This window comes from Prionailurus viverrinus, chromosome B4 (genome assembly GCF_022837055.1).
Source record: "Prionailurus viverrinus isolate Anna chromosome B4, UM_Priviv_1.0, whole genome shotgun sequence".
Lineage (NCBI taxonomy): Eukaryota > Metazoa > Chordata > Mammalia > Carnivora > Felidae > Prionailurus > Prionailurus viverrinus.
The window spans coordinates 42,198,323-42,225,962 of NC_062567.1; the positions used below are offsets into that span (position 1 = coordinate 42,198,323).

The 27,640-nt window shown below is 40.4% G+C and overlaps 1 protein-coding gene and 1 pseudogene across 1 annotated transcript; one reads left to right on the forward strand and one right to left on the reverse strand.

Annotated features, from left to right (window-relative positions):
• The first annotated feature begins 19,903 nt into the window (after positions 1-19,903).
• LOC125171032 (ATP synthase F(0) complex subunit C2, mitochondrial-like) lies at positions 19,904-20,297 on the forward strand (annotated as a pseudogene).
• A 6,407-nt stretch (positions 20,298-26,704) lies between these two features.
• On the reverse strand, positions 26,705-27,640 carry TAS2R7 (taste 2 receptor member 7). The gene has a single exon (XM_047867273.1). The coding sequence runs from the start codon at positions 27,638-27,640 to the stop codon at positions 26,705-26,707; it is 936 nt and encodes a 311-aa protein (XP_047723229.1).

The window sequence follows — 27,640 nt, forward strand, 5'->3', positions numbered from 1 at the left end:
CAGTGAGTTATGAGGTTTTTGGGGTGATGGTGGGGTTCGTGGTGTCCAGAGCTGATGCCCATGAAAGAATTCTTGAGACGTCTGGTGCAAAAAAGGTGATTTTATTAAAGCACAGGGACAGGACCCAAGGGCAGGAAGGAGCTACGTCCGACCCTGTGGAGAGACTGGTTTTATATTTGGGATTTGGGAGAGGTAAAGTCCAGGGGATGTTTCCAAAGAGTTTTTCATATGCTGAAGAAGATTCACAGGATCCTGGAGGTCCGGCTATTGTCAAGCTAAGGTTGTTTTTCCCTCTAGCAAAGCATTAACATTAAGACATAGGGAGTTCCTGGAGAAAAATTTTACTCTGCCAGCCTCAAGTAGTTGTCAATGGGCTGCAGGTTATAAGGAAATTAAATACCTGTCATTGCCTTCTTGTCTTTGTTCCCCATATCACTGTGGAGGGGTGATGGTGGAGCTCCAGGAAACTGGGTCTACAGGTTTCTGGAGATTAGACTATTGATAAGACAGCTTTTTTCTTGTAGTTTACTAAGATATTTGTAAACTGATGGAGACTCATGTCCTGTAGGACTGTGATCTCTATCAATGAGCCATTTGTTTTCTTTCCTTTCCTTTGTTCCTGGGCAGCCAGGAGTGCCTGAGGAATATCACACACATCCCACCTGGAGGGTGGGGCGGGGAGGGAGTGTGTGGACAATGCCAGCTTGTACTTTGCCCTCAGCCCGACTTATGCTCCCTCATCATGGAAAGAATGACCTCTAGAAAGAGGCATTGCGCATAAATATCTATTAGTATGTTCCTCGTATACTTTTTCAAGGAAAAGATCTTTGAATTCTAAAATAATTCACTGTGGTTAACAGGACATTCATGGGTATTTTCCAGATAAGAAAACAGGAGAAAGAGAAAAAGAAAAGGAAATTCAGATTTGCTAAAACTTAGTGGCCACACGTTGCATGTGACTCAGCATTGTGGTATGCTGCTCAAGACATGCATTCTTTATACTTCTGAAAAGCTGCAATTCTGATTCTGCTTTCCTGAGTCAATTAGGAAAGAGATTTTGGCATTCCTGTGGCATGGAAGTGAAAGTGAGTTTACAGCTCAAGGGATGAGAGGAGGCTAATCTTTTTTTTTTTTAATGTTTATTTTTGAGAGAGAGAGAGAGGGAGGTGGAGAAAGAGACAGAGAGAACACAAATGGGGGAGGGAAAGATACAGGGGGGTACTGAGGATCCGAAGCTGGCTCTGCGTTAATAGCAGAGAGACCAATGCGGGATTCGAACTCACAAACCGTGAGGTCATGACCCGAGTTGAAGTAGGACGCTCAAGCAACTGAGCCACCCAGGTGTCCCGAGATGGGGTTCATATTGCTTCTAGTCTCTAATTGACCCTAGACATGGTAGACCATAGACCCCTTGGCTTTTTTGAGGGGTAGATTGATGATAGTGCTGGTGAAAAGTTTCATTTAGCTATCAATCACAAGCATTTTAAAAAAGAAAATAAAATGCCTTTATTTTGGATACACCAAATAATACACAAATTTACTCTTAGTGTAAACATATATTTAAAAAGTATTGATAAAGTAAAATCCCCTTCTGATTTACTCAGAAGTAATCACTTATCATTTAAACAGGCCATCTTTGGGGCGCCTGGGTGGCGCAGTCGGTTAAGCGTCCGACTTCAGCCAGGTCACGATCTCGCGGTCCGTGAGTTCGAGCCCCGCGTCAGGCTCTGGGCTGATGGCTCAGAGGCTGGAGCCTGTTTCCGATTCTGGGTCTTCCTCTCTCTCTGCCCCTCCCCCGTTCATGCTCTGTCTCTCTCTGTCCCAAAAATAAATAAACGTTGAAAAAAAAAATTTAAAAAACAAAAAAAAAAAAAAGAAAAGAACAGGCCATCTTTGGTCTGATATATTGATAGCCTATATATTGATGAGGGAGCATAAGGCAGGCTAAGAGCAAAGTAAAAGCTAACATTACCCCCTCCCCCCATCCTTCAAAGTGGGATATGTGTGATATAACTCATTTAGACTTTTATTTTTATTGATTTGCTCTTTCAATCTACTTGGCCTTTTTCAGATAAGAAAAACCAAAAATTCCCCCCTAATTTCTCTTTGGTTTTCGCTTCTATGCCAAATTATCCGTGTGCAGATTAGCTGGCCTCCATCCTTTTCTTTTATTGCATCACAAGAAGAATAAGGTCAGAGAGATTGAGTAATTTTCCCAAAGTGACGTGACCAGGAGGTGACAGAATCAAAATTTGAATCCAGGCAATCTGGGTGTGAATTCCTGACTTTTACCCAACCCTCTACTCCCAACTGCCCTAGACATTTTCATTTATAGTCCGCAACATGTGCTATTTGATTTTCTGATGAATCCCTTCTGCTTCTTACTGCTTCCACTGTGCATTTTAATTTTACTGTTGTATTTTTACTTTCCATAAAAGCTTTTCTAATTTGATTTCCTGCTACTTCTGTCTCATCTCATTCTGTTTGCTCCTGAAGCCTTTGTGCTACTCATTCACAGTGACTATTGTTCATTCCTCACCTTCAGTGACTTCTTGGTATTCTCTTCTTCTGTTGACATCACTGAGAGCTTCCCGGTGATTTCTCAGTCTTTCCCTCCTCAGGCTCCTTGAACTCCCTTGTATCTTAACTCTTGATTTTTCTCTAGGCAGTCTTTAGCTGTTTTCTTTCTTCCTTTCCTGTCTAATGCACACATTGGGTTCTACTTCATTCACTGTCATCGTTTCAAGTATCTACATATTTGTGACTCCCAAATATATATTTCCTAATCCTGAATTATATGGTGGTATATTTATTCCAGTAATGTCTGGTGAGCATCTATTTTCCAGATGCATGTGAGGCACTAGACATTTCTGCCTGGATCTTATGTCTACATCTTAAAACGTCTTAAAACATCTTAAATCCTATTCTTACCACATCTTTCTCTGAATCTGAAATTGCTCACACTACCTCTCTTGGTCTTAATGTCACTAATGCATTAACCTTAATGTCACTAATTGCATAAGCACCCCCGTCCCCTCACAAAAAAAATGAAATTAACCTCAGAAAATTCTATTTATTTTGCTTTTATGTATGTATGTATTTATGTTTACGTATTTTTGAGAGAGAGAGGGCACAAACAGGGGAGGGTCAGAGAGAGAGAGAGAGAGAGGCACAGAATTTGAAGCAGGCTCTAGGCTCTGAGCTGTTGGTGCAGAGCCCGACATGGTACTTGACCTCACAAACCGTGAGATCATGACCTGAGCTGAAGTCAGGCGCTCAACCGATGGAGCCACCCAGGAGCCCCGTATTTGTTTTACTTTTAATTCTATCATCGTCATTCTATTTCTGAAATATCTCTTTGAGTATTTCTCTTTCTTCATTCCAATTATCACTGTTTCAACTCAGGCCCTCACTATCTATTTCTGGGAGAATTAGAATAGACCATTCTCTTCTCACACAGTTGGCGATGTCATCATTCTAACAGACTCATCTAACGATCTTGCTTTTTGTATGATATTTGTTCATTGCCTCCAATTGATAAAGTATAATTTATACCACCTCCTTTGCATGGCAAACTGATCATAGGTAGAGACCTACGTCCAGTCTGCTTCTACTTCACGTCTTCTCTCTTAAGACACTGTAGTTCAGAAATACCACACTACATTCAGTGTCCCCCAAATGGTACATTTTCTCACCCTTCTCTGTTTTTTTTTTATTTTTAAAAAAAAATTTTTTTTTCAATGTTTATTTATTTTTGGGACAGAGAGAGACAGAGCATGAACGGGGGAGGGGCAGAGAGAGAGGGAGACACAGAATTGGAAACAGGCTCCAGGCTCTGAGCCATCAGCCCAGAGCCCGACACGGGGCTCGAACTCACGGACCGCGAGATCATGACCTGGCTGAAGTCGGACGCTTAACTGACTGCGCCACCCAGGCGCCCCAACCTGTCTCTGTTTTTGCACACATTTCTTCTTCATAGACTGTGCTGATCATCCAGCCATCCGCCTGACATTCAGCTACGATTTTACTATATCTGTTGAAATACTTCCTGATTTCTACAAGCAGACCTAGGTGTTCCGTTTACAGTTTCCCACTTTTATGTGTATGCACTGGCCTCAAGAAATATCTGCACTATAACGGTCTCTGTATATGTTTCCAAGCAAGGTTGTGGTCTTCTTGTTGTGGCCAGATGTTTCAACTTTGCAGCACAATGCTTAGCATTGGACTGGAAATAAGAAGACTTTGATTACTTACTCGATGAAAGAATAAAAGGGGACAGATGGGGAAAACTGACCCTGATGGTGGAGGTATAGAGGATGGGTTGGAAAAGAAAGAGTAAATTAGGAGGGAAAGATGACTAATCTAATTTTGGAAATTTAGGCTGTAGGGTACTGGGGTGCTTGGGTGGCTCAGTTGGTTAGGCGACTGACTTCGGATCGGGTCATGATCTCACCGTTCATTGAGTTCGAGCCCCGTGTCGGCCTCTGTGCTGATAGCTTGGAGCCTGGAGCCTGCTTCAGATTCTGTGTCTTCCCCTCTCTCTCCCCCTCCCCTGCTCACGCTCTGTGTCTCTCTGTCTCTCAATAATAAACGTTAAAAAAATTTTTTTGGACTGCAGTTACAAAGAACTGAACATTTCACCGATGTTGCTGGTCTTGTAATCTAGGGCAAAAATAGTTACTTCGTACTGAAACGAAATATAATTCTTGAAGACTCACCATGTGTTTGATAGCAAAAATCCAGCTTCTATTTCTTAGGAACCACAATGATAAAAGTTACCGTGGATGGTGATATCTTGCTTTTTCTTTTAGTCTCTTTCTACTGAAGCTGAACCATAGAAGTGTGTTCTTGAGGATAGACAATGCTACCACCGCAGAGTTTGGAGATAGATTAACGATGGCACCTGAATGCCAAGCTGGGGCACTGGTTTAGCAGCTATCTCTGCTGAAGGCTGGATGTACTCTGCACAGGCCAGTCATTCTTTTCTTCTTCTTCTTCTATTTTAATGTTTGTTTGTTTGTTTATTTGTTTATTTATAGTTACTGGAGGACTGTTAGACTTTTCTCATAGAAACTGATGAATGGCTTCCTTCTCTTTACCTAATTAGGAAAGGTTATTCAAGTGATTAGTCCTATAAAATAAGAAGTCATGGCTCCAGGCCTTCTTAAATTCTCAATCTTTAGTCATCTAAGTAGCTGGTACAAATTTTAACATTCCACCCCAACAAACGGCCTATTGGGAGAATAATCCCTATCGCTGCAACAGTTGAAATGATGGAAATGATTGCTATTGACAAGATCAAAGTTAGAAATTTGGTGTATCCATTAGGAAGGCATTCATTCTGCTATATTTCCAACTAATAACAATTTAACCAATTATTTTTTTTTTTTTCAAATGACAAGGTGTCTAAAGGTCAGGACTGATAGAGGTGTTTAGCTATGCTATCAGGGACTAAGGATCTTTTGCCCAAAGCAGGGCTCGATCTGTGAGAGCATGACCTGAGCAGAAACCAAGCTTTGGAAGCTTACCTGACTGAGCCGCCAAGGAACCTGGAAGAGTCTTTTTAGAGGAAAGTCAGACAGGAATAAAAAGCCAAAGATGCAAGAATAAACAAAGAACACATTTTCGAACCAAGTTACTAGAGGAAATGAAAGAAAGCATGATTGAACACTTAGTCTCAGAAATAAGGAAGTACATTTTCGCAGAGGCAGACAGGTAGAGATGAGTAAAAGACAGATAAATCCGGATGAAAATATTTTTTTTTTAAATTCATTTAAGTCATCTCTACACCCAACGTGGGGTGCAAACTCACAACCCTGAGATCAAGAGTTGTGTGCTCTTCTGAGCCAGCCAGGCCCCCAGACATAAAGTTCTTATCTGACATCCTTGAAGGCACTGAAGTGAGAAGCTAGTTAATTTTTTGAGAATAGGCTTGGGCTTGAGCAGACTCACATGCCAGATGCTGTGTTAGACACTCAAAAGAAGCCAGAGGAAAAAAGCAAGACCAAAGAAAGGAATCAGTCCTTACCATGCTTTGTGAACTCTACTTTCTTTGTCTTATCTTATTAGGTAAATGAAAAATAAATAAGATGAAAGTGTGTGTCCAGTGTTGACTATTCCAAATTGACGCCTATGGCCTCTCAGAAAGATAAAAAGTCACCTAGTGTAATATCTTATTCACAGACTGAGAGTCCTCTGTTTCCTATACATGGAGAAGTCCTGATACAGCAGAATCTTCTGTTGGAGGAATTGAGAACTTTTTTGATGATGCGATACACTGAATGTTTGCATTCCTCAAAATTTGTATGTCAGGGTATTAGGGTATTAAGGTATCAGGAAGTGAGGGGTTTGGGAGATGACTAGGTCATGAGCACAGAGCCCTTATGAATGGGATTAGTGCCCTTACAAGAGACCCAGAGAGCTTGCTCATCCCTTCCACCACGTGAAGTCACAGGAAGAAGGTGTGAACCATGAAACAGTCCCTCACCAGACACCAAATCTGCCCGTGCCTTGATCTTAAAGTCTTCAGCCTCCAAAACTGTTAGAAATTAATAAGTTGTTGGTAAGCCACCCAGCTGATGGTATTTTGCTATAGCAGCCTGAATGGACTAAGACAGATGGCAATCTAAGAGGGCATCAGTCTAGCCCAGGGTGCAACTCCTTCCCTTATACAATAGCAGAAGAGCCCTGGTGGATGATCCTTCAGCTAAAATGGAACAGAAAAATTATCTGTCTACCTTGAGTTTTGTGGAGTCGGAAGACAAACAACAAGATGTTAATTAGAAGTTGGCAGTAGCCTGGTAACTGCTTATGGATGAAATGAAGGAGGGTAGACTGACTGGAGATCGTCCCAAACTCCAGAGATTTTCAGGGAAAATGATGTAAACCAGATATGGGCTAGGCATGAGGGAGAGACTCTGAGGGGTCATCTTAGACCCTGTCCAATAGCCCCACCCAAAGTAGTGATGGAATCTGAGGACAAAGAAGCTGAACTGCTGGATTGCAACTAATTAGATATGAGATACATTTGTTCTCATCAACAAATTTAGAGGTAACACTAGACCAATAATGGAGAGGTTTCCAAAGAAGGCATGAATATACGCCTATGTCTACCATGCCCAGAGAATATAGAGCCAGCTTGTGACAACGCCAGTCAAATAAAAACTTTCTCAGTTCCCTTTCTTGTATTATCTCTCCCTTCACTCCAACCTAAGAGGTATCAAAAAGAGCTGCCACTGACTGGGGGATTAGGTAAGCAAGCAAAAAAGAAGGAGCCAAATACACTCTCTGGCCAAGAGACAGGCAACTTGTCTATGGAAGGTCTTATCTGGGTGGAGAAAAAGTAGCTGTGACTTTCTATGAAGGTCCATTAAACAGGGTTGGAGATTTTAACATATTGAATGGAGTCTGTGTTTTGTAACAAAGTGATCACTAGATTTTAATTTCTAAGAGTAATCAGAAGAGTCATGTAACTTCCTGACTTTTCATTCAAAGAAAGGAGAAGCCTTTTTTCCATTGATACTATTTTGCAGAGGTAGTTGGACACAAATGATTCCTCTTTTGTAAACTACTGGTTATATAGATCCCTCAGTGTGTGAGCACAGCGGGTGATGAGATTAATATTTTCCCTGAAGAACTCAATCTATTGTTTCAAGTTTTAATAATCCCAAGCAGTGTATTTTATGTTATCTAAGATCATTAAAATTTATTTAATTTTAAATAATTAAATTATTAATTTAATTTTAAATTTAAAATTAAATTTTAATTACATTATTTAAAATAAAATTCTAATTAAATCTAAGATAATTCAAACCTAAGGAATTATTTCATATTATCCTCAAAATATTCTCCTTTTAAAATCAATAGCTCTTTTCTTTGTATACCTTCCAGAACTACACACATACAATTACTCTTTGTTCTATGTAAGTAAATAAAATCATCATACTTGTCATATTCTTTCCAAGCTGAACACCCTACTTCACTCAACAATTCTTTTGTGTGATATTGTTTTCTAACCAAGTCATTATTCTGGGCATTTTAATTTTTAAGATTTCACAGTCCATTAAAATCATGAACTCAGGTGTATTCTGAATAACTATAGTTTTCTGAATCTGAAGTTGGTTTTAGTTTCTTACTGACAGCTGCTTCATTTTTCAAGCCATGTAAGATATATTACACTTTCTTGACTCTTTGCTGTTCTTTCATTTTATGGGTTTTATTTCCGTTATTTTAACCTTTGATTTCATGATGATTTTGTTGGCTCATTCTGTAAGAAAGAGGCCTGAAGTAATTGACATTTGGACAGCTTCAACAATGTTGAATAGGGTAGTGAAACAGAAACATAGCTCTGAACTGAATATTACAAAATGGAAGACAACAATTAATGCTTATAACTAATAGTTGAGGATGATGAACTACTATTTTAAAAACCTGAAAATTTATGGTTTTCCAGTGAAGAACTTGACCAGACCTTGAACACAGCAGGTCAACTAAGACCCAAAATGACAAATCAGTTATTGGTGAGAGGGGTCCAATCCATGGGCTTCAAAGGTGATATCTTGGGTCTTGCACAGGAGCGTGTCTGAGTTTCCTACAGCATCCAGAGAGGGAGAGAGAGACACCATGACCTCTACCAAGATGTTTCTGCTCTTGCTTTCAATAATTTTGCTGGCCTTGTGTTCTGCTCAGGGCACTGATGATGGTAAGATGGGTAAATGGCGATCAATTAAGGATGAGGTTAAGACTCATGAAAAAGAGTGATGTTGAATTCAACTTTCTCAGAAACTAAATATGTACTTTGTATGCAGAGAATAGACAAACTAAAGAGAGAAAACAGCTCTCAGAAAACCTGGGCCTAAGTCCCAAGCCAACGTCTTCATGATGTGACCCTTTGCTGGGTTTAGAAATATGGACTTTCACTTATTTGCTCTGTTTGTGTGAAATAGGTCATCCAAATATGTGAAAACTCTGTAATTCATCTAAATATCTCATTTCCTTGACATCAAACACTTGACCACTTAGAAAATATTGCGAATTGGGGTGCCTGGGTGGCTTAGTTGGTAAAATGTCTGACTTTGGTTCTGGTCAGGATCTTGTGGCTTGTGAGTTTAAGTCCCACATTGGGCTCTACTGTTAACACAGAACCTGCTTCAGATTCTCTGTCTCCCTCTCTCTCTGCCCCTTCCCCACTTGTGTGTTCTCTCTCTCTCTCTCTCAAAACTGAAATAAACATTAAAAAAATAAAATTAAAGATATTGAGAATTTATTTGTATTACATTTTCTTTATTTCCAGCCCTATTAATTCTTGTCTCCATTATATTACTTAAAAAAATACTTATAGATCTGGTTAGGGAACATTTGGCAGGCATGCATTTATAGTATATCTAGAAATTCCTAGAAATGGATAATTTCAGGCAATGATAGAGGAATTTATACATAATAAAAGAGAAAGGCTCATTCATTATCTATCTGTGGTGCTTTTAAATAAAGAAGATGAATGGCATATCTTAATTTTTTTTTTTTTTCAACGTTTATTTATTTTTGGGACAGAGAGAGACAGAGCATGAACGGGGGAGGGGCAGAGAGAGAAGGAGACACAGAATCGGAAACAGGCTCCAGGCTCTGAGCCATCAGCCCAGAGCCTGACGCGGGGCTCGAACTCACAGACCGCGAGATCGTGACCTGGCTGAAGTCAGACGCTTAACCGACTGCGCCACCCAGGCGCCCCAGAATGGCATATCTTAACAGCACCAAATATCCAGATGTAAAGTAAAAATTCAGATAATTGTTAAATGACTGCAAACATGCAGATATTAGACCTCTTATAAAATAAAGGATTAGAAATTGAAATAAAATTGTATTTTCTTGTTAAATGTTTTGTCATTATATAGAAGCAACCTAAGTCAGAAAAAAATAGGAATACGAAATGCATGAAATTCTAATGGATCATTTGAGCTTTCAACTTGTTGTCCTCTACTGAGACAAAGTTGCGTTCCAAAATTCTAAAATGGTAATTTCCGAGTTTTCTGAAAAGCAGACAAACTTTAATAAGGATCTATAAGAAGATATTTTACAGTCAAATTATTTGAGCTTCAAGCTATATATTTTGTTGTATTTTGTATATTAGGTGGGAAATAACAGTAAAATTCTGAGCAAAGATTTTTATTATATGGTGTGTCCTGAAAGTTTAGCTTATGTCTATTCTCATACATATTTTACGTCACTAATTATTGACTGCCAACAATTTGAAGTAGATATTATTACTCACGGTTTACATTTGAACCATAACTTTGGAGCTTAAATAGTCAGCAGAACTTACATAATTAGACAGTGACAAAGCTTTATTGTAGACGTAGCCTTTTGAGATTTCAAAGTCCACGATCTTTCTACCTCATCCTGTGACCTCTCTTTTGTCTTTTCCTTCATCTGAAATGACTTTGAATTGTCTTAAGTGTGTTGAATATTTTCAAGTTAATATCTTTATTCAACACATAATTCCTTTGCTCCCCATCTCTTCTTGTTCCGGAAATGATTTGTTTCCTGACTTCTGTCATTAACACACCCACTTCCCAAAGGCAGCCTTAAGGTCCAGTAAAGTGCAGTGCTCTGTTTCTCTGAGTATTGCATAACATTTACCAAAATATTGAGTAACTTAACTGGTAAAATATAGCTTAAAAAATTGGTAAAGGGAGGATGCCCCAGAATACCACCAAAATAATGTCATTAAGGCAAAGATGAGTGTATTCTTACTTTGGTAAGGGAGAGTGCTTCTGAGAGGAAAGGCTTAAGTTGGGATCTTTAAAAATAAGGTTTTAGGGTCTGGCTCAAAGAAGGCTTTGTGAGGAATGAGTAAGGTTCATGATTTAAGAGTTTAGGAGGCACATGTACTGAGGTGCTGTGAAAAGAGTCTTGGAGACTAAGCAGTTGATGCCATTAAAAAGTTGAACAGATTAATGTTAGTTTAAATGAGTTTGGGGCAAGTTCCTGAAATAAATCATAAATATTGGAAAGATTGATCTTTCTGGGCAAGAGTTTTTGAAATAATAAAGTCATGCTACTGTGGACACTGAACTATATGGTTGTAGATGGTGTCAGTTCTCAATTTTTTTTTTCTTTTCTACTTTGTGTGTGTGTGTGTGTCTGTGTGTGTGTGTGCGCGCGCGCGCGCAAAAAGGCGATTTTATTAAAGCACAGGGACAGGACCCATAGAAAGAGCTGCCCTGGGACAATGAGGAGAGAGTGGTTATATACTATGGATTTGGGGAGGTAAGGTCCAGGGGACGTTTCCAAAAATATTTTCATTTGTTAAACAAGACTCACCAGATCCCGGAGTCCTAGCTAATTGTCAAGCTAAGGTTGTTTTTCCTTCTAGCAAAGCATTAGCATTAAGACAGTAGGGAGTTCCTAGAGAAACGTTTTACTCTGTCAGCCTCAAGTATCAAATTTTTTCTGTTGCAAAATGTCACATAACCTCTGTTTGGTCTACAATCATTGTGACTCTTCCTTTCACTACGTATAAGGCAAATTAGTAAAAATATATGACTCTGCTTCAGAACCAATAGTTAGGACTAGGGTTCCAGTTTGGGAAATGTTGGTCCCTTGCATCCATATTTATTACTATTATTATTAATACTTTGCGTTCTCTTAGGCATTTTCTTAACTTCCTATACTAAACTTACTTGACTTTCTACAAATGTATAGCTGGAGTCTTAGCACATCATATTTTAAATTTATCTTCCTTATCTTTTTTTTTCCCTTTTAAATCCTAGGGATCGTTTCGGAAAGATTCTTTGAAGACCTAGGTAAACCCTTGTTCAAGCATATGTTCCTTTCTTTTTTGCCTCACAACCTATCATGTTTTCTCTCCGCTTAGTGTTTTGCTTCTTGAAAAGCTCTCAAAATTGAATCTAAAGAGACACAAAGAGTCAACAAGCCCATAAATTTCAGTGGTCCTCAGTCGTATTGTTAGATAGGGCCTCCTTCCTTTTCACATTGCAATCTCTGGTGCCAGAGCTCTAAATAGTGCTGCACAGTCGCGAAACTTGACACCCTACTCATTTGTAATTTTTTTTTCTAAATCCCTCTACCACCAATGGCTAATGATTGAATAACATAAATGCCTTAACATTTGTAGGGGAATTATCTCCATTGACATTTAACTAATTTAAATCATAAAGCTACCATGTGATTTAACAAAGTGCTGTTGCTGGTCCATCTGTGAGCTCACCATTACACCTTATTTATTTACAGCACTAATGTTCAATTCCTTTGTTATTAAGCCTCGATCCCAGTTTAAATGGTAAGTTTTCTCAGAGCAGGTGACATTTGAAACCGCTGTTAGTTGTACACACGTCAATTGAAAAACTTGAAGTCAAGTCCAAGGTGGGTGGGAGTGTGTGTAGGAGGGAGGATTAAGAAAGGACCAGAGTACAGGAGGGAGATAAGGAATTGTAAGTCGTGCCACCAAAGAAGTGACAACATTGAGCAAATGTCAACGCAAAATTTTGTGGCTTAATGAAAACGTTTACAAGTTTAATGATTTTTCTCCAGTTTCTAGGTTGTCAACGATCCTTCCCTTCATGTTATGTTGTCGTTTCATACCTCATTTTTTTTGGTTCTTTCTTTGAAGAAGCCTATCGAGAGGAAGACGAAATGCCCCAAGTATTAGGTGAATGATTTCGAATTCAATCAACTTATTGAGAATTTTTCTAAATCGATTCTAGGAACGCCTGGGTGATAAAAATAATCCAACGTTTCTGTGATTTTTACTTTAAAAAAAAATCATGCTTAACCTTTAAAATTTCCTTTTTCAACCATTGTACTCTATAGTTTAACCTTGTTAGTTCCACACTGCAGGAGGAGCATAAAAGACCAAAAGAAAAAAAATGGGTGGGGGAAAATGATTTGCTTTAAGTCTAAGAGTTCTCTCAATTCTAGACAATGTGGTCACTGCTTTCCTTCTGATTTTTTCTTGCTTCAGATACCTGGCCTTGGTTGTATTTGTAAAGGCATGCCTATTTGAGGATTCCTCAAAGAAGTGCTTTAATTATCCACATGCCCTACCCCAACATTGATTCAATAAAATCCACTACTTAACAAGAACCATGGCAGGATCCTGTATTTGGTACCAAGGATGCAAAAGCAAATGAAACATTGTTCCTGTCTTTAAGGAACACACGATCTAATGGAAGAGTTAACTTGGACGTAACAATGATCACTATCAGAAAAGTAGCAAAGTAAGGCCTTAGGGAAGCTGAGAACAGGGGAGAGAAGGGGGAGTCTCATACAGGAGAAACCTTGTGTCGTGGACCCTGGAGACTGGAGGAGTGGGGGAAAGTGGAATGAAATGCAAAGCTAAATCTATGCATATGTTATTTTTAATAATCTAGGAACACCAAATAATCAGAAAGGTTGAAGTGAATGTAGGAATATAGCGCTGGAGATGTGGGTTAGCTTCATGTTGTGAAGGGTGTTATAAATGGCGAACGGAATTTATAATTTTTTCTGTGGGCAACGAAGAGATTTTTGAACTAGAAAGTGACACAGCAAGTTCTTAGTGGATCTGACAACACTAAGAAGTACACAGCCTGAGAGCACAGACTGTGTGTTTCAAGCTTGGAATTCTAGCACCTGACAGAGGTGCAATATAGTATATGGGCATGCAAGAAAATGTATGTTGAAACCTGAAGAGAATGGTTATAAGAATGACAGCCAGGAGATTATGAAGAACGGATTGAAAGGTGATTCAAGAGATGGTGAGAGATTACTTAAAAATACAATCTTTTAAAAAGTGAGGGGGAGAGGGGGCGGGGCAGAGCTGGCTGGCTCATTCGGTAAAGCATGCTACTCTTGATCTCAGTGTTGTGAGTTTGAGCCCCATGTGGGGGTGTGGAGATTACTTAAAAATAAGATCTTTAAAAAAGAGAGAGAGAAATGATGAGGGCTTGGACTCAACTATAGGTACTAGAAATTTGCAAAAGGAAACAATATAGGGTGGGCCTCATTTCTACTTTCTGTTTGCCATAGACTTAACAATTTGTAGACGGTAATTGAAGAAAGGGGAGAGTTCCATGATTGCTATGCTACTGGGGTGAGCAGCATTGCTGATAATTTCCCCTTGTCCAATAGATTCATGCCAAAATATCATGCTTATTTGGAAGTAAACACAGTGAATCTGTCTGATTTTTCTCAGACGTCATGAGATATCTGGGAATTATAGATGACTGAATGTATTTCATGGCAAGTTCAGAATAGATGGCAATACAGCTGAAGCAGAAGCATTAAAAGAGTAAGTGGCAAATGGGCCAACAAGAGCTGCTAAGTACATGGACTCTGACAAAGCCAGGATCTCTCTGTCCCTTCTTTTCTGGGGACAAGGCCCTGGCCAGGACCTAGTCCCACTGAAACCAGTAATATGTTACTTCTAACTACCGTTAGGCTCTCATAGATCCCAAACTCCCCTCATTTAAGTTTGTGGCTAACATTTCTCTTGACTTGCTCCTTTCTGAATCTGTGTTCTCCTGCCTAAGCAGATAGTGAATTATTTGAAGGAACCACAGAAGAAACACACGTCAAACCCCAAGGAGAAAATGGAGATCAGAGTGGCAAGATGGGCAAAAACAGAAAGAAAGGCCATGGTCATCAGCACAGGCCATACAACCAGGGAAGCCCATATAGCAGAGGTGGCCTAGGTGGCCCAGGTGGCCCCAGTGGCCCAAGTGACCAAAGTGGCCCAGGTGGCCCAGGTGGCTGAAGAAACCGAGATCGCCAGGGTAGCCATGGTAGCCGTGATGGCCCTCGTGGCCAGAGAGGCAAGCGTGGAAGGGATAACCAGCGTGGTCAGAGTGGTGGCCAATGACAAGGAAAACCAACTAAAGAGGCCCTCCCGTGATCCCTAAGTATCAGTTGTATTCTTCTTCCCTTATCTAGTGAATTTCTCTTTTTAAATTTCCTAATTCTCTCTTCTTGTTTATGTTCCTTTCTCTCATTTAAATCTTGACTTTAATCCCTCTTAAACTCCTCATCTTTGTCTCAATTCTCCTTGCCTCAATCCTACCCATAGAAAAGTCTCCCCCATTCTCATAAGAGCAGGTATTACTTTCACCTGAGCTTTTCTTTCTTTCTTTCTTTCTTTCTTTCTTTCTTTCGACTCTGTCTTTCTTATATTAACCTACAACCTCCCTAAGATTTACCTCCCCTCTCCTCTTCCTCTTCTCTCCTCTCTTCCCTTCTCCTTACTGTCTCCTGACCTCTACCCCTCATGTCCTCCTCCTTCCTCTCTCTCTCTCTTTACATGATTTCTTGTAATAAGACTCCCCACTAGTAGAAATATCAGCATAGATAATGTCCAAGCCAACTTAATACTTCTGTCTAAAATTCTTCTCTTTCTTTTAGAAATTGATAGCGATCAACTGGTGACCGTGGACTTTTCAGTGGCGTATACTTGGCCTTTCCTTTCTCCAACTTCAAATCATCAGTGAAGTCATCAGCGTTAAAGCCCTGGCTCTTGTTTTCCTTCTAGGGTCACGGTTCTGAGTCAGAGGACAAGAAGGACAGGTTTGGAGATACAAAGCTCTGACCGGACTCCAAATGTTCTGTGTCATGCAGCTTTATAGGTAGCTCCGATTTTAATAATTTTGTGAGGACTTAACTACCACCCATATTACAAAGCAAAAAATTCTATTCTTAAGACCAGTAATGGAGTTTGCCACGTTCAGATTACCAATATACACACCCTTTTCTCAACCAAAACACAAAGAGAATTACCTTGTAAACTCCCTTGATTTCTGGAAGTCCTTTAATGCATGTGTGCCATATTATGGCTCAAGTGTTGGTGAGGATATGAAGAAAAGAGAATGCTCATGCACCATTGATGGGAGTGCAAAATGGTGCAGCCACTATGAAAAACAGCATAGAGGGAGAGCCTGGGTGGCTCAGTCAGTTAAGTGTCCGACTTCAGCTCAGGTCATGATCTCACAGTTCGTGAGTTCGAGCCCCACATCAGGCCTGTGCTGACAGCCTGGAGTCTGCTTCAGATCCTGTGTCTCCCTCTCTCTTTCTGAGCCACCCCCACTCACATTCTGTCTTTCTCTCTCAAAAATAAACATTAAAAAAAAAAAAACCCAGCATAGAGGTTCCTCAAAAAATTAAAAATAGAACTACAATATAATCCAACAATTCCACTTCTGGGTATTTATCCAAAGAAAATGAAAATATTACTTTGAAAACATACATGTACTCCTATGTTCATTGCAGTGTTATTTACAGTGGCCAAGATAAGGAAGCAAATGAATGGATAGAGAAGATATGGTATATGGATACAATGGAATATTATTCAGAGATAAAGAAAGAGGGAAACTTTGCCATTTGTGACAACACTGTCTAAGATGGACTTAGACAGTATTATGCTAAATGAAATAAGTCTGACAGAACAAATACCATATGGTTTCACTTATAGGTGGAATCTAAGAAACAAAACAAATGAACAAACGAAACAAAACAGAAACAGACTCATAGATACAGAAAACTATCCAGTAGTTGCCAGAGGGGGGTGGGGAGAGGAGGGGCAAAATAGGATTAAAAAGCAGATTAAAAAGGTACAGACATACATTTATAAAATAAATAAAATACAGGGATATAATGTACACAGAAGGAATACAGTTAATAATATGTAACAATTTTGTATACTGATAGATGGTAGCTAGATTTATCAGAGTAATCACTTCATGATGTATATAAATGTTGAATCACCATGTTGTACACTTGAGACTAATATAATATTGTGTGTCAACTACACTTCAATGTTTTAAAGTTTATTTATTTATTTAGAGAGAGAGAGAAGCCCAAGCAGGCTGTCACTGTCAGCACAGAGCCCAATGTGGGGCTCGAACTCACGAACCGTGAAATCATGACCTAAGCCAAAATCAAGAGTCAGACAAACACTTAACTGGTTGAGCCGCCCAGGTGCCTCGACACCTCAGTTTTTTTTAAATGGGGAGAAAAGCGACAGAAAAAATAAAAATAAATAAATAGGGGAAATTTGGACACACACATGTACACAGGGAGAATGCCATGTGCAGATAAAGGCAGAGGTTGGGGTGATATAGCAGAAGCTAGGGAGCACCAAAGATTACCCGCAAACCACCGGAAGCTAAGAGAGACGCCTGGAACAGATTGTCCTCAGAGCCCTCAGACGGAACCGACATCTTGTTCTTGGACTTCCAGTCTCCAGAAGTGTGAGGAAATAGATTTGTGTTTTTTAAGCCCCTCCGTTTGTAGTATGTTGTTACAGCAACCTCAGCAAACTAATACAGCATGAAAATTTACCTACCAGATTTCTTAAATGAATGAATGCACTTACATTAATTACAACACACTTCTTCCATACACCCCCGAAGCCCCTGAGTGGAGATCAACAGAAAGAGCTTTTCCGGGAAAACATCTCTCAGTTGGGCTCCATGTAGACAGTTTAGGAACTGTCTAGAAGATCTTGTTTCTCTGAGTGTCCACATTTGAGTATACCTACGGGGACCCACGTATGTAAATGCACGTGGCCTCAAAAGGCAGACTATAAAATTTGGGTGAGGATAAAAATGAAGATTCTAGTGGGAATTTCTACCAAGAATATATAAGTCATTTGCTTTTAGTATTAGTATTAATGAAGAATTCACAGGTAAAAGAACAGACACAAGGTAAACATGTTTAATTCTGGGTATGCCCACATGCCCTGCCAAGTTCAGTTCTGAAATCAGACCTTGAACTGACCTTCTCCTTGGAAACAGAATTAATCTCTGGTTGTGCTGGTGTTCTCAGTACCCTGATAGACTTGTCATACAATTTCTGAAGGAATGGGATCATTCTACAGATGGGGTTGGGTACATTTCACAAGGCAAAATGTATGAAGGTATATAAACCCGAGGGTGGAAACATTTGAAAGTGACCTGGATGAGGATTTAAGAATAAAGTAGGAGCTTTCTTTTTACTATTCCAGCAAGGTAGGAATCCCATCTGTGATCTTTTCCAATGTTCCATTCCTTACTGAAAGCATAGGGGGAAGAAAAAACATAAAAAATAAAAATGAACAGGCCTCATAATAACTCTAGTCATTAAAGATAATTGACAGTAACTTATTAGATAATGGGTTACTATCATTTCGATCTAAATACTGGCCAGCAAAGCTCATGGTCTTATATCCAGATCAATAGGTTTGCATAATTTAAAATGACTGAACAGGTGAGGACATTCACAACCCATTAAATGCCCTGCTTTGTTTTCAGAAACAGATACCAAAACTGGGCTCTCCTAGTTACTCACATGCCCAGCAATATTATCTTCAGTTCAGAGCTCTCTTCCCCATTTCTTCTCTCCCAACATTGTCCAGAAGAGCTGTTTCCCAGCCCACTGGGAGGAACTTCCAGCCTGCTGACATTAAAATAAATCTCTTCATAAGGAGGTACCCCTCCTCCTAAAACAAAATTTTACATAAAAATTTATACCCCAGACTGAGGTATTTGCAAATCGAATGATCACGCTACTCCCACTCTCCAAAAATTTCTTTGTTGCCCATAGGATCGATCACAGTTTGTCCCTGGCAACATTCTTCACAATCTGGAAATTCACATCTCCAGCTTTCCCTTCCTGTGTTCTCTTCAATCTTACTGGATTGTTCAGCGTCCCGGGACCATCGAAAATACTACATTGTATGCATAGCTTTAGCCACACGTTTCCCTTCGCCTTCTTCCCTGCCTCTGCTCTCCAAAGTCCAGATCACATAGCATCTCCTGCAGGAAGCCCTCCTTTCTCCACTGCTCTCAACTTCGATAGTTCTTTTGCCACTTTGCTGACAGGGACCATCATTTTGTACAAGCTAAATCTTCCATTAGATCTCACATTCTTTGAGGACAGGAACAGTGTTTCACGCACCTTCATATCCTCAGTGCCAAGAATAGCACCACTTGAAGACATTGAAGAAGACAACGCAGAAGTTGTTTTGCATGCGTTTGACCTTGGGGGCTGAATCATGTGATTCTAACTGAACAGGAAACACTCCCTAAAGATGAAGTTCTTCTGCCCTACTTAGAGTTCTAGGCAACAAATTCAAGCAGTTTAAGAATAGCTTTTTTGGGGGGCGCCTGGGTGGCTCAGTCGGTTAAGCGGCCGACTTCGGCTCAGGTCATGATCTCGCGGTCCGTGAGTTCGAGCCCCGTGTCGGGCTCTATGCTGACAGCTCAGAGCCTGGAGCCTATTTCGGATTCTGTGTCTCCCTCTCTCTCTCTGACCCTCCCCCGTTCATGCTCTGTCTCTCTCTGTCTCAAAAATAAATAAACGTTAAAAAAAAATTTTTTTTTAACTATTCTTTTTTTTTTTTTTTTTCCCCCAGCCACGCTTAAATGCCAGTCACAGAGAGGATTCTACAGCCCGGTCATATTTTAAGGATAGGCGTGGGTACTTGTCTGTAAACTTTAATTACGTGTTTTAAATTTTACCCCACAGGAGTTAAATGCCAAATCACCTTGTTCTTTTCTGGATACTTGGAAATCTTGATTACATTTGGGGAAGAATTTTCCCCGTACGCAGTGAGCACGGGCCTGAACTGAGACTCACAATTAGTTACCTGTACAATATTTTGTCTTTTAAAATGGAGTTATACGGTTGGTTCCAAAGCAGGCAGAGAAACTACAGTCTCCACTAGCATCTACCCAGTGAGCCAAGAATCAGACTGATCCAAAACCCGATCATGCACACCTCACTATGCAAGAGCTGCTTTACAAAGAAACCAAATGTATGTGCATTGCCACCTCTTTGGCACCGAATTGGTACGTGTGTTTGAAGGATGGAAGACAAAAGCTTACAGCTCCGTCTTCTCTGCCCTCGGAGAAGCCCTCCTGGCCCTCATCACCGGAAAATGTAGGCCTGTGCAAAGTTCGTCTCTCTCTTCCTCTTGATCGGGAGGACCTCTCAGCTGTTGAACCCCACACTGTCTGCAGTGGTGCTAATTCCAGAGAGGCCGACAGATGAGAGGCTCAGCAGCTTGGCAACCCCATGTCCCCTGAACCAGCACCATTTCAAGGGGGCACTGACACAGCAGCCACGTTCACTGGGGCCGGGCTGCCCTGGTGGGGGTGGCTGACTCTGGGGCCAGAACTGGGACTGGGTTTGGGAGCCTCATCACTGGTTATGCCAGGAACCCCTCTCTGAAGCAACAGCTCTTCTCCTATGCTCTTCCAGGCTTTGCCCTCCCAGAACCGCTGGGGCTCTTTTGCCTGATGCTGGCCTTTCGCATCCTCTTGGTCATGTGAAGGAGCTGTCTCCGCCTCCCATAGGTCTTTTTCCTGTGTCTCTTCTGCCCTGGATGTGCCTTTTTCTATGCCTCCCCAAGCCGCCTAGGGAAAGTGGTTGGCTCAGGGTTTGACAGAGAGAAGACAAATAAATACTGCGTTAATAAGAAAACAAAGACAAAACAAAACAAAGCTTGCTGATATCCACTCAATGAAACATTCTATCTACCCAAAACTTAAGAAACTTCAGGACTGTGTTCTGATAGGAGCTAAGCACATCCATCTCAATTCTGTTCTTGAGAACAAGGTAGATGACCACGGGGTGGGTATGCAGACCCAATGGAGCCACAGAACGATTTGTCCCCCCGGGGCTTCCACTCTCACTGAAAGATCATGATGCCATTTTAGTTGCTCTGATCTGACCCTCTGGTCATATCTCATATTTAACACCTCTCAAAAAATATAATTACCTCTTTCCCTAGGTCCCAATTATTCTGTCAATTGAATGCAATTCCTTTTGGGGAGGATTGAAACTGGGAAGGCATGTACCATGAAACTTGGCAACGTCATTCCCCGGTGGGACCCAGCAATGAAGTGAAGTGACAAAGAGTTGGAAGCTTGAGAAGGAATAATGTTTTTCCATTACAGTAGCTTCTTAGCATTCATTTTTTTTTCTTACATAATCCAAGAAGCACCTTACTTGATTGTTTATCTCTCTGAATCCTAGGAATATCATTTTTCTTAACGCTGACCACAGATTCCTGCAGATCAATATATGATGATTAGCACTCTGGCTGGCCTTGCTGCTCAATATGGTGAGGCTGGTTCCGTGTTACAACAGGCAATTCCGATGTATTCATGGGTACATGGAACCCGGGTTCCTGGCAGCCTCTCCCATCAGCCAATTCTGGCCTGCGGAGGACATCCCATCATTGAGTCTTCAGTAATGCCAGTGTTCCCCTCACCAGCACATTCATGTTGCGTCAGGAAGAAAATATCTGCAGGGATCTTCTGGGGAACATAGTGAGGCGGTGGTTTCTTGGGTCTTACGTAGTTAATCCTTTCTGACGTTACCATCTCTCTGAACTTTCCGATCCTTCTTAATACCATGTCAATGGCATTGCAGCAACTCTACCTTATACATGAGGCCAGCATTGTGTACAAGTTTCATGGAGCTTTCCCAACAGAATTTTGGGGCTGGATTTATGTGCCCTTGCCAGAATCCGAACCCTAAATCATTATGGAGGGTGCCCAGGTCAACAAATTCTCCATACCCAGACGGCATAAAGAGAACCTTTTGATCCATCACTCTCAAGACCCGTGTCCAGTATGCTCTATTATTTCTACTGATAATGTTAACAACATGTGCTAGTATTAGCTTGAAGCTATATTCTTTTGGAACTTACCTTATTAGGTAAGTTTGCACTTACCTTATTAGGCTGTGTTGAAACTTTGTCCTGAAGTAATGAGGAGTGGCAGGGCGTTTCTTGAGCAGAATAACTTGGCTCAAATGGAGTCAATTGAACAGTTTTCAGGAGTGGGGACGCTCTCCTGCTCTTGTAAGTGGTAAGGGTTTGCCCTTGCTGGCCCCAAGGGTTCCAAGAAATCTGGACGTTTCATATTTTTAGGTTCATCCACCTAAAGAGCCCGATCTTGGGTCTGAGGGTTCCACCTTTTAACGTCAGAGATAATGATTTTAACATCATTGGCCCAGAAATTACTACCCCTCTCCTATATTATTATTCTTTTCTCTATTGAATCATTTCAATTTGCAGGCACACACTGTATCATCCAACTTAAAAACAAAACCAGTGAAAACACGAAAATTTTGTCTTGCTCCCATGTTCTGTTCTCTACTCTCCTTAATAACAAAACTTACTAAAATGTTACACATTCACCATCTCTCTGCTCTCCCATAGTGTATTCCCTCCTAAACCTTTTCCACAGAACCTAGCTTCTGTCCCTACGCTTCACTAATATTGCTCTTGCCATTGAATCATCAATTGCATCCATCTTGCCAAAACCAATGGTGACTTTGTTTTCCCAATTTTACCGTTTTTCTCAACATCATTTGAAAGCTGACCTCTCCCTCCTCCTAACACAATGACATCCCTTGCTTCCGTTCAACCAGACATTTCATCCTTTTTTTCACATCTTCCTCGGAGCTCTTTCTTGTCTTCTTCTGCTGGTCCTTTCTCTGAAATTTAACCTCCAATGATTTGAATATCTCAGGGTTTAGATCTGGTGTCACTTCTCTATAACTTTTTTAGGTAATCCCATTTATATGTTGATGATGTCCACATATTTATCTGTTATTTCAATCCTTAGGTACAGATTCATATATTCAGCTATTTGACATTTTCACTTGGTTATTTCATAGACCTCTAAAATGTTAAATGTTAAAAAAAATAGTTTTTTTATTTTTGCCCTCCCACCCCTTATTAACATTTGCCACTCCATTTCAGGTGGCAGTGTCGCCTCAAATGCTAACGTAAAAACAATCTAAAAGTTTTTGGAATCTTCTTTTTCTTCAATTCCTTCCCTTCATCTAGCCAAGTAATAAGACTGATCTGCTTTACCTATACAACTTATAGAATTCATCCATTTAAAAAGGTCCTAACTCAGGGCGCCTGGGTGGCTCAGTCGGGTGAGCGTCCGACTTCAGCTCAGGTCACGATCTCGCGGTCTGTGAGTTCGAGCCCCGCGTTGGGCTCTGGGCTGATGGCTCAGAGCCTGGAGCCTGCTTCCGATTCCGTGTCTCCCTCTCTCTCTGCCCCTCCTCCATTCATGCTCTGTCTCTCTCTGTCTCAAAAATAAATAAACATTTAAAAAATTAAAAAAAATAAAAAAATAAAAAAAAATAAAAAGGTCCTAACTCAGGGCGCCTGGCTGGCTCAGTCAGTGCACCCTGTGACTCTTGATCTCGGGGTTGTGAGTTAGAGTCCCATATGGGGTGTAGAGATTACTTAGAAAAATAAAAATATTTAAATTTTAAAAAGTCTTGAGGTGCCTGGGTGGCTCAGTGGGTTAAGCGCCTGACTCTTGATTTTGGCTCGGGTCATGATCTCACGGTGGTGGGATCGAGTCCCACGTTAAGCTCCAAGCTGAGCCTGGAGCCTGCTTAATATTCTCTCTCCTTCTCTCTCTGCCCCTCCCCCACTTGTGCACAAGCTCTCTCTCTCTCTCTCTTTCTCAAAAAAAAAAAAATTAAAATTAAAGGAAAGTAAGTGTGTGTCTCTTAAAAAAAGAGTCCTAAGTCTATTACCACCATCCAAATCTGAGCCATTATGATTTCTCACAGGGACCGCTTACTATACTATAACTTAGTAGTTGGTCCCCTTAATTGTACTCCTCCCCATTCAACACATACCATATCTATTCTTATAACCAAAGTAAGCTGAAGTCTACATATAAGTGAAATTACATTACATATAGTTTCAATTCCTTTGATGTCTTCCCATTACACTTAAAAAAATGTTTTTTAACGTTTATTCATTTTTTGATAGAGAGAGACAGAGCGTGAGTGGGTGAGGGGCAGGGAGAGAGGGAGACACAGAATCCGAAGCAGGCTCCAGGCCTTAAGCCATCAGCACAGAGCCCCATGCGGGGCTCCAACTCACGGACCATGAGATCATGACCTGAGCCGAAGTCAGAAGACTGAGCCACCCAGGTGCCCGTTCCCATTATACTTAAGTCTAAATTCCCTCTGATGACCTACATGGCTTTTTACAATCCTGTCAGTCACCCCTTGCTCTGGTCCTACTCTGCTCTTACTTCTTCAAACACTTGCTCCTCAGGGTACTGGCACTCACCAGGATATTATTTGTCCAAGATGGCGCATGACTGGGTTATAATTGTGACTCAAGTTTCGGCTTGAAATCTCAGTGTCTCAGGTAGGTCTAGTCTGACTACACTATGTAAAGCAATTCCTCTCCTCCAGTTATTCTCAGTTGCATCAGTCATGACTTATAACCCTGAGTTTGTTTACTTGATTGTTATCAGTCTTCCATAATGCTTTCCATGACTATGCATTATGTGAGAGCATGGACTTTATCACATTTCACCTGTATTTATAGCACCTAGGGTCAGCTTAACACGCAGATGTTCAACGTGTGAGTGTGTATGTACTTATTAAATAAGAAATAAAAACAAGAAGGAAGGGGCACCAGGGTGGCTCGGCCACTTAAACGACCGATTTTGGCTCAGGTCATGATCTCACGGTTTGAGAATTTGAGCCCCGCATGGGGCTGTGCTGACAGCTCAGAGCCTGGAGCCTGCTTCCAATTCTGTGTCTCCCTCTCTCTCTGCCCCTCCCCCCCAAAATGAATAAACAAACAAACAAACAAACAAAAAGAAGTAATTTGTCTGCACTTTCTGTAACCAGTTGGCTATGTTCGTTCTCTTAGACTAAGCCTAAAAAACTCTACTCCAAACACCAGGAGTAAAAGAAATAGTACAGATGCTTCTTTCAACTCAGAGTTATTACCATTTTTTCATGATTTCTCCGAATTAATATAATCTCAGAAGCTAAACCACTTGTTTTGGCTACATCATTTTCATCGTCAATACGTCAGTAAGTGGAATTATGTATAGTAAGATATTCCTAATATGGCTTCTATTTCCACCTTAGTATCCTTGGCCTGGCTGTTATTCAGAGAAACTGGATACTGAGGTGTTATTTTTGTAATGTGAGTAGATAGATGATCAAGTTTCTAGGGTGCACAATATGAAGACATCAAACATGAAGTTTCCAGGATTTCCTTTAGCCCTCAAAGGTTTTTGTTGTTGTTGTTGTTGTTGTTCCCTTGCCTAATAAATCTAAATAAATTGGTCTCTGCATAGGTGGGTGGTGGAGACAGGTACTCTTTAAGTCAATATTGAAAAGAATGTAAGCTTCAGTTTATGCATCTAATTGTCTATTGTTTCTTTAACTTACAAGGCAGTCAATATACATCTTTTTAAATCTATCGGTTTGGGGCGCCTGGGTGGCTCGGTCGGTTGAGTGTCCGACTTCGGCTCAGGTCATGATCTCACGGTCCGTGAGTTCGTGCCCCGCATCGGGCTCTGTGCTGACAGCTCAGAGCCTGGAGCCTGTTTCAGATTCTGTGTCTCCCTCTCTCTCTGCCCCTCCCTGTTCATGCTCTGTCTCTCTCTGTCTCAAAAATAAATAAACGTTGAAAAAAAATTTTTTTTAATAAAATAAAATAAATAATAATAAAAAAATAAATAAATCTATCGGTTTAATCCATTTGTATCTTGCACTGTCAGATTCAGAGAAGAAAGATTACCATATGAAACTCAGGTGGAAGTAATTTTTATTTTTGCCAGAGTTATTGATGAGAATATTTATAAACATTTTCTCTTCTCCGCGCAAAGTTTATGTCTACTCAAGGCTGGTTAATAACAGGGTCAATCCCTCCACAATATCCTTTCCGCAACATAAATGACATGCTGTTGTTGAAGTTTCCCAAATAGACATTTCATAGATAACTTATGTATGATCCAAATAGTATTCTGGAATGTAGAGATGCTCCGTATTGAATCAATGTCTCCTTTGACAGTTTTGATGTTTTAACATCTCAGTACATAAGTTTTTGATTGAAGATCTCATCTTATGAGGGTATCACGACATCAGTTCCCGCTATAGTCCTAGTCTGCTAAAAGCAAACTTACGCGTTGTTTGGGGGGAGAAATATACTTCAATAAGCAATAAATAGTTCTTTTTTTAGCCAACCTTGTTTTATAGAAACTTTCTATATAAACTCTCCTTCTCTCACACAGACAGAGAAACTTTCATTCATCTATAGTCTAAAATAATTTTTGAACTTGCTGTGACAGTATTTATTTTAATCACAATACATATCTTGCTTGTGTTAATAATCAGTATTAATTTCTGCCGCATTCCTAGAATTACATAACATTTGATTAAGGCTGTCACCATATTGAGCTTTTTCCGAAGGTGGAGACTAGTCAGATGATCTGAGAAAAATAGTGTAAGTAAGATCATGGGGACTGAGTGAGTTGCTTTTCATAAGAATGCAAATAACAAGGGGATGCTATTACAGTTGTTCTGAATTCATTGTACAATTTTGCATCTAGAGAAATGATTTAGACCTAACTATGAAAATACTCTCTCCTCTGACAGTTGATATTAGGATATTAACTTTTGTATGTTCTGAAACATGTTTAAAAAAAAAACAACTCTGAAGGGAAGGAGAGAGAGAGAGAGAGAGAAGAGCAAGAGACAAAGAGAAAGAGGCAAAATCGTCTCTACATGGGATTTCCTAAGTTACAATTATAGTTACATTAAATATATTTAAGAGTAATTAACCATATGAAACCAACATTAATACAAGAACTGAAGACCACTAAGAAACATCATGTCTTCCTTCCTAGTAAATGATAGCCTTCAGATCCATTTGTGGTGATTAGTGATTTCTTCTTTTTAGGATACACTTTACTTTCCACAGCACCCTTAGAGACGCCTGCCGTAATTTATTGTTCCCCAGAATTAGAATCAATGAATGGCTTGGATAGATGAGAGCTATCAACTCACCAATCATCACAGCTAATTCAGTCTCTGGCATAAAGTAGCTGGAGGTGGCTACGAGAAAAGCCAAATAGTAAGCAATGAAAAGGAGGAGGAAGGAGATGACAGCTTTCATGGCTCCCACATGGGCTTCTATGCTGGGGTCCCTGCACCCCGTGGCACTGACCTTCATCTGCCTGGTATGTCTCCACAGGGAGAGGAGCAAGAGGAGAAATGAGATCATGGACACGGAAAAGGGGAATAGCGTCAACAGGTTGAGGCAAATCTTGATGGAAGCATATTGGGCTTTATTTACTCTGCATTTCACAGTTGTGTTTGTTTTCTTCTTTACCTTAACACAAAACCTGAAATCATCGTTCAGATTCTCAGAGACAACAAGGCTAATAAACACAGAGAAGGCCAAGCATCCCAGCAGGATCCTAGGAATCGCACTGTCAATTTTCCACTTCATCCAGAGGAAAAGGGGATGGAAGAAATTCGCGATCTTGAGGAAATAGAAAATGCTGAGGCAGGTGGCAAACCAGACATTTAGGTGGTTGGTGAGCGTCCAGAAGAAGTCAATGATTCTCATTTTTTTACCAGTAGTATAGACATCTGGATACAGCCCCAGTATAAAATAGTCTAATAGTATGATACATAATAGACAAATTCTGGATATGGCCAGACTTGTGAGGATTAAGTCAATGGAGGCAATCTTCCTATTCTTGATCCAGTTCATGCAGTTTACCAATCCAATGAATGCATTCCCTAAAATCCCCATTGCAAATTCTCCAGCTGCTATGAGCATCAAGGTGCTCTCCACTTTATCCAGCAT

What these genes read in the sequence shown, in the direction of transcription:
- TAS2R7 (XM_047867273.1), bottom strand. Translation starts at nt 27,640, where the DNA reads ATGCTGGATAAAGTGGAGAGCACCTTGATGCTCATAGCAGCTGGAGAA.